The following is a 13421-nucleotide window of genomic DNA, read 5'->3' as shown; positions in this document are numbered from 1 at the left end:
ACTTGCCCAACACTGGTACCAACATCAACCATTTCCCCCCCAGAGTCTCTACTGAATGTTAGTAAATCTAGTTCCATGCCTTTCCTGTAACTGTGAGATTATAGATTCCACTCTCTTGTTCTTTTCTTCAAGTGCACTTAATTTCTTATGCTTCTTTTTCTGTGGCAAAAGATCATCACTGTCACTGCTATGTTCATTTTGCTTTGGTGCATAACACCACAAGGTGACACTCTCCGTTCATACCACATTTCCATACCTCAACGATGTCAGCTGAGGAACATATGGTCAGTTTGCTATCACCTTTTAGGTACCCTATTGAACAATCCAGGTCAGCTGAAATTAAACTTGCTCCAAACTGCTTTCTCAACTCCGTTCGCATCAAAGTTGGTGTTAAAATGGCTTCTTTAGTCACTCCTCTAAGAACATAAGTCTAAAAGTCCTTTTTCTTTAGTGGGTTGAATATTCTAACATTAAAACTCAACGTGGGTTTTACTGGTGTATTCACTGGCACAAGAGGACTGCAACTAGTAACAGCTGTGACTGGAGGAGTATTTCTTGACGCTTGACTGAGTAGCTGTAACAACATTGGCAAATAATTCTGAGTAGGTGGCAGGTTTCTTGGGGGAACAACAGGTGCATTATTGGACACCGGCACTGTCACAGTTTTGCCATGCTCACTGGACGTCACTGTGGTGTTCCTTGCTCCCACCACATTCACAACTGTTGTGACCGTAGGTGTACTATTACCACCAAGATTACCGCCAGTATTTTCCGCGGACATTCTGCCACACCAAGACTCTCGCCAAGATCCAGTTGGTCTCATGCCTCAAACAAATTTCATTGGCTATTTTTGATTTCCCTAAACTTTCAAATGACCACGGATGCACAATCCCGATAACCACTGCCTAATATTATTACGGTTACCATAGAGATACGGAGTAGTAAGTAAACAAACACTTAAATCCGCTTTCGTTGTTGCACGGAAAATTCGAACCGGATTCTTTCCATATTGAAAGATATTTGGCAATGATGGTTCTGACTAGCAGTTTGACATATTTAGTCATTGTGATTTCTAACATACTAGGACTCAGATCGCAAGGTACGTATGTAGCTACGTAGCTACAAGATAATAAATCTATTCGTGGTGTTATAGCTGAAGTACAGTAAAGCCTTCTTTTATTGGGTGGAGTCATTATAAATGGCTACTATACCGCGTAATGCGCGTAGTGTTAAAACGGGGCCGACAATTTGTAATTGCCACGTTGAACATCAATAACAACCTTCTGAATCAAAAATTGGATGGCCCTACTATAGCAGGCTATCTCCAGACTGCTCAGCTCCGCCTCACTAATGAACGTGCGCATGATCCCCATGCAGGTCTCAGTCAAACATATGCACAGAGGGGAGAAGTAAAAAAGATGGACTGAGTTAAAGAAGAATACTTCCTCACTCTTCAGAGTTTCCGGCCATCAGGCTGGCACCACAACTTGCAGAAGTAGACAAATTAGATGGGGCAAGGGTGTCTGAACAGGTAAAGTTCCAGAGCTGAGATAAGGAAGTAACTATTCTTCTTTAACTCTATTTTTTACCAGTGATGTAGCCAAACTTTTTGCCATGCTAGGCACTGGGTGGGCAAGCCATTCAACTCTGTGCAACATACATACACATGCCAATCTTCATATGGACATCAAAAAACATTTTAAAATGTGTTGTGCACACTACCTACATATATACTCTACCTACACTTAACTGTATGCAAGATAAAAACTTTTACTAATTGCGATCACTAGCTAGCTATCACATACATACAACAGTGTCTTAATACCAAACTAGCAGGGAATTTGAATGAAAGCACGGAGTGCTTATAGCAGACCTGCATGACGTGATGACTTTAAACTAGAGATATTCAGTCTACAAACAGGAAAAAGAAATAAATGGTGACTATAAACAAGTACTCCATACTGTCTGAACTATTAGTCTAAACCCCAGTATCCATACACATGGCTTGAACAGGTTCCCACATTTCAAAGTGATTGTTCATTAGTGATTCAGCTCACCTCCTTAATTACTCTGGGTAGTTGACGGTAGGGCAAAGTGGCTTGATGCCTGGGCAATGCCCTGGGTTGCCAGGGTCTGGCTACTCCACTGCTTTTTTCTTATCCCCTCTATATGTTGAGACCCTGAGTGCTTGGGGATCACGTATACATGCATTAGTGCATGAGGCAGATAGGTTCCCAGGAAATGGAGCAGTCTGGAGATACTGGAGATTTCAGTTCCGTTTGAAAACAAGGATTGTTATGTGATGATGTAATCATGTTGTTTTAAATGTACTCACACCAGCGTTGAAACCGGGTCGGGTCATCCGGGTCACATTTTCTCCGGGTCATCCGGTTCTGACCCGGTTTACAATTTATCCGGGTCTGACCCGGATTGGATCACGTGAGAAACGAAATTGTTCGTTTGACGACGTGGAACTTACAAACGCTATCGCGTAGCTCTTTCGTGAGCCACGCCCACTTATCGCATTTCCAACATATGCTCAGCCACGCCTATTTGTTAGTAAGTGCAGTATGTAGCACAAAACTGAGGGTATTTATGGTGAGGGGTAGCTATAGAGCAGTTTCAAAACCATGGTAACCAAAAATTACGCAATGGACCACACCCAAATCGCCATGTTTTTGTACCAGATTGCTTGATGTTGCAAGTTGAATTCCTCGCTAAATCCATGCCAAGACTTATTAATTCGTGAGTAAAATAGATGCCAGTGATAGAATAAAATGTGCAGGTGAGTTATTAGGCATTAAAAGATACGTACTGCCTCCCAACAGGGCAGTTTCGAAGGAAAGAGAAATGCGTAAAAATGGATTTGGCCAAATTACGACCTATTCACCGCCCAAAGGTGGTTAAAACTAGGGGAAACTTACAGTATAGGTCTTTACCCAGCACCACAGCAGCGTACAGCCACATCCAGCTATCCCAGGATTAGCCAGAGCTCCTGAAAGGCACGAGACCGGTAATGGCGTACTACCAAACTGTGATAAAACGCCAGCAAAAGAAGACTCTTAGTGGTGAATTTTGCTAGAGTTAAGTTTTATTGTCGAAATCAACCATCAGTTAAACTTTAGTGGTCTTATTTTGCTGTCTGATTTTTCACACGAAGTGGGAATCCCAGCACATGAGCGATTCTGGCTAACTCGGGGATAGCTCGATGTGGCTGTACGATGCTGTGGTGCTGGATAAAGACCTATACTGCAGGTTTCCCCTAGTTTTAACTACCTTTGGGCGGTGAATAGGTCGAAATTTGGCCAAATCCATCTTTACGCATTTCTCCTTCCTACGAAACTACCCTGTTGGGAGGCAGTACGGATCTTTTTTTTTTTTAATGTTATTTAAACAGGGAGACAGCATCAGCAAAAGCTGTTTTTCAGCTGTACATGCTTTATTCTATCACTGGCATCTCTTTTACTTACGTATTAATAAGTCTTGGCATGAATTTAGCGAGGAATTCAACTTGCAACATGAAACAGTCTGGTACAAAAACTTGGCGATTTGGGTGTGTCCATTGCGTAATTTTTGGTTACCATGGTTTTGAAACTGCTCTATTGTCAGTAGGTGAAGACCTTTTTTTTTTTTTTTTTGGTCTTCAACCTACAGCTAGGCTGAAGTTGCAATATTTACTCAACACGAATCGAACGTTCAAAATGTAGACTCGTTCGCTCACCCGAGACTAGCCGAAACACGTCTCGACTTTAATCAATCCGGGTCACATCCGGGTCTGACCCGGAATGCTATCCGGATCAGTGGGTCATCCGGGTCAGCAGTAGTGACCCGGTTTCAACGTTGACTCACACCATCATGCAAACAGTATAAATTTCAGATGGAACTGACATTCCCAGTAGTAGGGCCACTCAATTTTTGATTCTTTGATTTTAAATGTGGCAATGCTGCATCAGTAATAGCATCAATTCCATCGACAAAGGATTGGGCAGAGTTTGCTTCTCTGCCCACAGTTTGAGCAAGGTAAAGACTTTCTTTTTCTTTTATTTATTTATTTGAAATGCTGTTTTTGTAAAAAGTTTATTCCAGTAACATACAGTTTAATGATTTTCTAATTGGTGCAATTATAATGGTTAGCTGATAATTATAATATAGTAAACTGAGAAGTTGCTATTATTCCTAGCAGCTGGAATTATTTTCCAGGGCTATTTTCCTGCAGCCCACTAGATTATCAGCTAGGAAAAATTTTAGGGTGAGTTTGAGTGGAGCTAGGGTTAGAAGGCACAATGTACAATTCCTCTGTCCAGCATACAAAACTCCTAGTAGGTGTCATTATAGAGGCTCAGCGCCATCTTTTCAGTGCTACATGAAGTGCCCATAGCACTAATTCACCTCAATCTCAGTCAGTCACCCTAATTTTTTTCATTATGATGCATGCCAAGTGCAGTGCATGAAAAATGCTAACTACAGTGTAGTGTGATACAGTTAAGTTTACAAAAACAATCACATCACTGAGTAGTAATTTCCATAGCTAGAATTTCAGGGAAAAGCAGTGGTAGTAACAACACAGACTTGCAGGTAGACTGATAGAACTGCTATAAATTGATGGCCTCATATATACAATGTAAACTTGAGGGTGTGCAACGGCGTGCTACAAAACTAGTACCATCTTTAAGAGACAAGTCTTACAAAGATCGACTGACATCAATGAATTTACCATCTCTTTTGTACAGGCACAGACGTGGTGACTTAATATTTCTTTTCAAGATGTTGAACGATTACTTCAATCTGGATCACTCCAACTTTTTTTACTTTCTCCTACAATACACAAACTAGAGGTCACGCATATAAATTACTTAAGCCCCCTGCCCACCTAGAGGTATAGGTCCCCTTATACTCCTAACATACCACTATAGCTAGATGTAATATGAAGGTGACAGGTTGAAAACATGAGGCATTATGATTAGTCAAACTTGACAATTTGGAAAGGCTATAAGTCCCCTTTTCGCAGACACGGTCACATATTATGATTGCTTTTGTTTCTCTAAGAATATCCACTATAATTTGGTTGACATAGACATCAGCGTTGAAACCGGGTCGGGTCAGCCAGGTCACATTTTGTCCGGATCATCCGGGTCAGACCCGCTTTAAAAATTATCCCGGTTTGACTCGGATTGGATCACGTGCGAAGCAAATTGTTTAGTTGGACGGTACGGAAGTGTGTAAACGCGTCATAGCCAAGTCCTGATGCAACTCAGTTTCTTTCGTGAGCCACGCCCACTTATCGCACGACTACATGCAACCATACGTGCAGCCACGCCCATTTATCGGTGATATTAAAGTCTACAAGTATGCAGAAACCATGCTTATAGCTGCCTGCTAGCTTATGTGTAACCACGCCCGAGATAGGTGAAGGATAGTTTCTTTCGTGAGCCACGCCCACTCTATATCGGGAATGTGTCATACTTTCTAAAATTATGGTGTGTTAGGTATGCGCAAAGTCACACCTACTTGCAGGAAACGTATCTTGCTTTTTGCAAACTTACGTGGAATCATGCCCACTGACTACCATCGTTAAGTATGGATACTCTCGTGCTTAACGCGCTACTCGGCACTCAAAACGTAGCTGTTGGCGCACGCCCCACGTTAAATTGATCCCGGTCAACATAGTGACCCGGTTTCAACATAAAATTCACAGTTAGCATTAGCATTAGGATATGGTACAGTTTTGGTTCCTTTTTTACTCTGTAGGTTGTACGCGGCATAGCACAAAAGCTAAATCACTTGTGAGAAAAGCATGAAACTTTCCATATCAATTGTACTCCTAATGACATTTTTGATATAGTGCTATAGCAGATTTGACCAATGGTGACCTTTACAGCCATTTTTGTATTGAAAATTTAACTTTTTTTGTTTTTATCACCCTGAGGTATTATTTTACATGCAAAAATATGGTTCCAAATTTAAGATGTCAACCTAAGAGTCAACAGCTCATTCCACCCAAAGTTATGGTCATTTTTTTGAATTTATCTGCCTTTGGGGTGTAAATTATCAATGGGAAGGAAACTTTATAAAATTTTATATGGCTAATACAAATGATCATACCTTTGGAATGAAATTACTGATCAAAAGCCAAGTTGCTTCTTTCAACAAGATCTTTAATACGAAACCATGTTTTAATGATGTAAAACAATGCCTAAGGGAGATAAAGACAAAAAAAGATGAATTTTCAATGTTAAAATGGCCATAGGTCAGATGTACAATGGCACTATATCCAAAAATGAATATCACTGGAAGCACAAACTATGTCCCAAGTTAGATGTTTTTCTCACAAACTACACAAAATCATCACATTTATGCGTTATGCCACTCTACTAAATACTTGCAACTTACACATTTATAAGAGGTATGCCTATTTTATGGACCAGACTGGACTGTTGGACAGAAAATTCTGCTAGGAAGATTCTAGTTTAGAAGGTATAATTAATGGACTGCTGGGTATGTGCACTTCAATGTTGGTCACTCACTTGTTACTGGTTAATTATCAGTCTCTAGATCTGTTGGCCTGAGTACTTTCTCCTCCTACAAGCTGATGATTGTGGGGGTGGATTGGTATGTGTACATGGTCTTGACTGCCTTTTGGGATAAATCTCCAATTCTGCTCAAGGCCAATGTGAAAAATGCTCTTTAATTTGAGACAACAGACACTTAAGTACAAGGAATAATTTGGTGTCAGGAATTGTTTTCACTCCACCACTCTCAAGTAGGTGATGGACTGACCGCGTGTTACTTGCTATGCATGGTATGTTACTCCAAATAATGCTCTTTTTCTAGGTAATGCTCTCCTTCAGCTAGCAAGTGTTTGTTCCCACCATTAGCTATGCAGGAAAATAGCTTAAGCAATCAATTATCAACCTTGTTGTACACAAACCTACGAGATTCTCAATTAGAGCAAGATATACAAAGACTATGTATTGGTACCCAGTGATAGGCAAATTAATTCCCAAGGCCGGAGGAGACGGTCCGGTTGGTCAGGCCTGAGCTGGACCGACTAGCTGACCTATATTACTTTCATGCAATGTCTGGACGATCATATCTATACGTGTATTTCAGATGTTATTGAAAATGCATAGCACGAGTAGTTACCTATAGTTTCTCAGCCTAATTACATTTCGGAAGGATCTATTTCCATATCAACATGTAATGAGCATAATTACAAGGTATAACAGCCATTTTGAAGTTCACATGATAACGATGACATCACTACACACAGCTCCTTTAAAAGGTCCACGTGTTCACACTTGCTCGGCTTTTTACTTGGCTGTAACAGCAAATACTACGATTGTGTTACAAGGACGAGATGAGTGACAACGACAATTCCACAGTGAAGACTATTGCCGAACTCCAAGAAACGATGCTTCTTTTTCGGAAGGAACTGCGAGAATTGAAGAGCGGAGCCACAAGCGTGGCCACCAATCCGCCACCGTTTGGCAACCAGCCGCCAGCCGCGTTAGGCAACGCGTTGAATACCGGCAACTCCGGCAACCGCTCGGGCGGTGCTCAGAGAAAACGAGGTCGAGAGACCGAAGAGGAAGAGCCAGACACCGACGAAGAGTTTGATGCCGAGATTGATGCCAACTCCTTTCAACTATCTGATGCCGGCGAAGCTTTCCTACAGACTGCCTTCAGTAAGAGGATGGACCGTAAGAACCGAGCTCAGCGAGTAGAGAAACTAGGGATGCCCGATTGCCGCTGGACGAAGTGCCCTACCTTGGACCCCGTCGTTGCAGCTAGCCTACCTAAAGACACCGTAAGGAATGATCTACGAGCAAAGCAACTACAAGAGTACTGGCTAGATGCAGCATCCCCACTGATTGTGGCCCTTGAAGATATCCAGGAAGATAGAGCAAGTCTTCAAGATGCCACCACGGCAATGCAGGAAGCCTTGTATTTCCTGGGAAATGCCTCGTAGCACCATGCGGTGCATCGCAGACAGGCTATACTGCAACAATTGAACCCCCAGCTCAAACCTCTAGTTAAGGATGAGGACTTTGTGGAGGCTCCACCTTTTTTGTTTGGAGAACAAAGAGCCACCCCCTGAAAGGTTCCTGGGGTCACGGGGATGGCCGATTCCGAAGCGGCCAGGATCACTCACGAAGCCGGAAGGGACATGGAATAGGGGCCAGTTCAGCAAAGCCTGGTACCTCCCAAGGCAAGAAAAGACTAGAGACTCAATACCCTGCACCACATCACTTAAATTTAATAAAATCTGTTCAACCTATGCAGTTATCAACACCTTTGCATGGGGTTCAGCCCAGTCAGCCAGGGTCACCTCAACACCTAGAGGTGTTGATTGCCAGTATGAACATGGGCATAACATGCCCAGCACTGGCAGGGAGACTGCCCAAGTTTCTGGAAAACTGGCAGCAGCTTACCCTAGACCCTTGGGTTCTCCAAGTAGTGAAGGGCTACTATATCGAGCTCACCACAGCCCCTCAGCAGTATCAAGCCCCCTCAGAGATACACACCTCAGAAACAAGGTGCTCTCTGATAGTGGAGGAAGTGACAGAGCTCCTGTCCAAAGGGGCTATAGAGGAAACTCAAGCAGGTCCCAACAGCTTTATTTCTCAGATATTTCTTGTAGAGAAAAAAAGGTGGGGGTACCATCTAGTGGTGAACCTCAAAGAGCTGAATCGATTTGTCAAAGCAGAACATTTCAAGATGGAGGGGCTCCATCTTCTTCCATCTCTGATACTACAGGGAGACTGGATGGCGAAATTGGACCTCAAGGATGCTTATCTGCAGGTCCCAATTCACCCAGACCACCACCAATTTCTTCAATTCCAATGGGAGGGCAAGACCTACCAGTTCAAGTGTCTCCCATTCGGCCTATCAGCAGCACCCAGAGTTTTTACCAGCTGCTAAAGCCAGCGATTGGACTACTCTGACAGATAGGAGTAAGAATCATCATTTATCTGGACGACATTCTTTTACTCCACCAGAGCTTAGATCTACTAGAGATCCTTGTTTCCCAAGTATGCCAACTTTTCGAGGCACTAGGGCTCCTAATAAACAGGAAGAAATCACTTCTAGCCCCAACTCAGCAGATAGAGTTTTTGGGGTTCCAAATATGCTCCCTGACACTCAGAATTCAGACACCATCAGAGAAGCTCCGAAAGATCCACCAGGATGCTCTCCACCTACTACGCCAAACCACAGTGTCTGTGAGAGAACTAGCAAGGTTTGTAGGGAAAACATCAGCTACAACCAGAGCAATCCAAGCAGCCCCACTGCACTACAGGACTCTACAGAGTCTAATGAACTCAGCCCTGCCACCAGACACTCCCCACTTAGCAGTGGAGAAGTTCAGGAACCAGGTAGAGTTATCCCCTGCAGCAAGAAAGGATCTGACCTGGTGGTCAGAGCAGGCCTCACAGAGGAATGGGGCACCGATTCTCCAAGCAACTCCAGTGTTAGTGATAGAATCAGATGCATCCAACATGGGATGGGGGGCCACGAACGGTCACGAACAGACAGGGTGGCTATGGTCTGTAGAGGAAGCAGCCCATCATATCAACTATTTGGAACTGATGGGCACTGAAAACGTTTGCCAGGGATCAGAGTCAGTGCACAGTCCTGTGCAAGTCCGACAATGTAACAGCAGTGACATACCTGAATCACAAGGGTGGACTACACTCCGACCTTCTTTGCAAACTAACAGTGGAGATTTGGGAGTGGTGTCTAAGTTGGGGGATTACACTAATAGCAGAACATCTCCCAGGCCTGGACAACACAACAGCAGACTGGGAGTCCAGGACAAATCGCGACCGGAGTGACTGGAAGCTCAATTCATCAGTGTTTCAGGTGTTCCAGCAACAGATGGGACCACTAGAAGTGGATCTGTTTGCATCACGTCTCACAGCACTACTCCCGCTTCTACAGTTGGCGTCCGGATCCGGAGGCAGAGGCCCCGGATGCCTTCACACAGAATTGGGCTCTACACAGGGGATATGCCAACCCACCTTGGTGCCTCATCAACAGGTGCCTGGGACAAATAACCCAACAGGAAGCAAGAGTGGTGCTAATACCTCCATGGTGGACAATTCAATCTTGGTTCCCAGTTGCCTTGGGAATGCTCGAGGACTACCCACGCCTACTTCCCAACACTCCAGATTTAGTAACCCTGCCAGCAGGGAAACAGTTCATAATGGCTCAGGGAATCCCACAATTGATCGCATGGCCCATCTCCGGAGTACCTTCTCATCACAGGAACTTTCTACAAAGGCTTCAGAGCTCTTACTCTCTTCCTGGAGATCAAAGACTAACAAAAGTTATAACTCCTTGTGTTCCAAATGGATTTCTTGGTGTCAGTCAAGGGATAGAAATCCCTTTGAAGGACCTGTTAGTGATGTGGTAAATTTTCTGGCAGAATTGCACTCTCAGGGCTATCAATATCGCTCACGTAACTCATATCGGTCAGCAATATCCTCTATCCACAGCAAGATAGAAGGTCACCCAGTGGGTGAGCACCCACTGGTTTTAAGAGTACTAAAAGGGGCATATAATGCTAGACTGCCACTCCCACGATATAACACCTTCTGGGATGTAGGAGTTGTGCTATAGTACATTAAGGGTTTAGGGCAAAATAGCTCTCTTACCCTACGCCAAATTTCCATCAAAACAGCTATGCTGCTAGCTTTAACCAGGTCATCTCGCTCAGCTGATCTGGCTAACCTGGATATCAGTTCCCGCACCTACGTGGCAAGTGGAGTAATTTTTAAACCCCTACACCTTTCCAAGCAGAGTCGAGCTTCACGTCCAATGGAGGATTTCTTTTTCCCAGAGTTTACACAAGACCCAGGCCTATGCCCTGTGCAGGCCCTAAAGGCCTATATATGAATCTCAGACAGCTGCATTCAGGAATTTAGATGAAAACATTACTCAGTCTAAACTGTTTCTTTCATGGATTGGATAGCATGCTCCTGTGACCAGTAGCACTATTGCTAGATAGCTTCGTACATGCTTGCTTGAAGCTGGTATTGACACATCGGTGTTTAAAGCTCGTTTGGTCAGAGGAGCTTCATGTTCAACAGCAGCATGGTCCGGTGTGACAATAGGAGATATCTTAAAGGCTGCAGACTGGTCTTCAGAAGGGACCTTTCAGACGTTCTATCACAGAAATAAGGATTCAAGAGAATCATTTGGAATATCAGTACTGACGTCTGCAGCTTCTACAAACTTACATGTTGATATGGAAACAGAGCCTTCCGAAATGTAATTTACGAATGGCTCAGGGCACGAAGTGCCTGCATGCTATTTGTGATTACATGAGGAAGGTGAAGTTGAAATATCAACATGTCCCCGCCCTACATTATTTGTGCTAATCTTATGTGTACCTTTCAGATCAGCTAGAGCTGACTACTGAGGTTCTTAACTTCATAGGTCATTAGATAGTATAGTTGTAATTTCAAGCAAGCATACACATAGCTGAGAATGGCTGTTATACCTTGTAATTATGCTCATTACATGTTGATATTTCAACTTCACTTTCCTCATGTAATCACAAATAGCATGCAGGCACTTCGTGCCCTGAGCCATTCATAAACTAAAGCACAAAACTACACGTACAGTACTTCCAATTACATTACATCATAGCATTCATATCGTTTTGTACAGATAGTGATTGTGGGTTCTACGTATCACGTGTACTGACAATTTATCACGTGTACGGCAGGTGCTTTCTTTGATTCTAAACCAGCACACTTATATCACAATTAAATCTTCATAAAATAATCACTAGCAATTTCTTGGCTTGGCTTCTTTTACTAGGCGAAGGAGTGGCAGTGACAAACTAGGCACCTCATTCCGCGGCAGGAACCTGTACTACATGGCAGCCATCTGGATGAGATCTTGAGTAGAAATCACTCCTCTAGCTACCCACTTGTCCTGTCTAGATACTGAGCAAACTCTCAGTCTCACTCCACATCGCGCCATTTTCGAATAGTGATTGATCTCATGATTGCATGTCCACCATTATATTTATGTAATGATACGTTCACTTCATTGCATACAAACCAATATAGTATACTGCATTTTTGTAACTGTGTAGCTATTCACTGTATACAGCTAGTTGCCTACTCGTAAATACATTAATTATAGGATATTCTATAGCTATAATTATAAGGCGATGGCCATGCTGCATGGGTTCCCTGTGAAAGTTGGGGGAAAGTTGCAAGTTGCAAGCTAGTTTTACTTTAAAATTTAGCATCAATTTTAAGGCATTTTCAAACCTTTAAATTGCAAAAATTCTGCAGCTCCCGGGGGTTGCACCCCCAGACCACCTTGAACTTCTAATTGCTGTAACTAACTGTACACTGCATGAGCCGTATAGAACGTTTCATGTTGACAATGTGTCCCCTGTATGTCAAGTCTACCTAGTATACATATATAGTATAGAAAGTCTGAAGAACAACAGATATAGGCTTGAGATTTACCATAAATCGGGAAATTTTCGTTCGAGATAATTTAGTTTAAAAATAAATTCAATGTGTTATATTTTCGTGGACAGCCTAAGCCACGAAAATATTTTACTAGCGAATTTTTCTGTACAGCAAATAATTTCGCTGGTGTGCCAGAAATGAACATGCAAGATACGATAAAAGTTGATATGCAGGTACCTGTTGTACACTGAATGGGCAATTGTGATGGATGCCCAGCTGTGACTGGCCACGCATGCCACGCGAGACTAGATATTGGAACCCAGACGGTAGGCTATTAGTTTTTCTTCTCTAACAGTGTACTCATTCCTCAAGTGCTTTGACCTCGGTTTTGGCGGCTCAGCCTCCAAAAAATATTTTGCAAATAGAAAATATTCAAGAGTGAAAATATTTCACGTATTTTATTTTAGTTGATTTAGGCAACCACAAAATATTCTTACTGTCGAATATTTCCCGATCTACGGTATATTGCTAACTAGCAGTGGAATATCACTAAAATTGTATATCTGAGTGTCTAATTTTCAAAATTTTCCTGTGGGGGCATGCCCCCAGACCCCCCTAGAATGCTTGTGCTTTGCATTTCACAGAATGTGCAGCAACACCTCTCATTGGAAGAACCATGTATATAGTATATAGCAACTTCAACATATACAATGGCCTGACCAACTCAATTTTCCCTCCTCCGGCCCTGATTCCACAAAGTACTAGCTTCCAAGTTCTTTAGTAGCATGGCCAAAGACTGTGGTGTACAACGTTTTCAACAGTTAACGTCGTTATCATCCACTCAATGATGTATACACATCAATTATCATTTTGGTTTGATACATTCAACTTGGCATTCCAACACATTTCAAAACTAAATAATACAAAATAATCTACCAGAACTAATGTACTAATTGTAAAAGTTCTAGGAAACTTATACATGGT

The 13421-nt window shown here is 42.7% G+C and overlaps 1 protein-coding gene across 1 annotated transcript in view; it reads left to right on the top strand.

The window, feature by feature from the left end:
* Nucleotides 1-1010: 1010 nt before the first annotated feature.
* Nucleotides 1011-13421, top strand: part of LOC136241412 (contactin-1-like) — a 57323-nt gene continuing 44912 nt past the window's right edge. The window contains exon 1 of the mRNA XM_066032643.1: nt 1011-1099. Within this exon, the coding sequence (XP_065888715.1) occupies nt 1027-1099 (73 nt within the window). The 5' untranslated portion in view covers nt 1011-1026. The remainder of the gene's footprint in view (nt 1100-13421) is intronic.

This window comes from Dysidea avara, chromosome 1, assembly GCF_963678975.1.
Source record: "Dysidea avara chromosome 1, odDysAvar1.4, whole genome shotgun sequence".
NCBI lineage: Eukaryota > Metazoa > Porifera > Demospongiae > Dictyoceratida > Dysideidae > Dysidea > Dysidea avara.
Note: the sequence above shows the minus strand (reverse complement) of the source record. Positions and strands in the feature narration are given on the sequence as shown.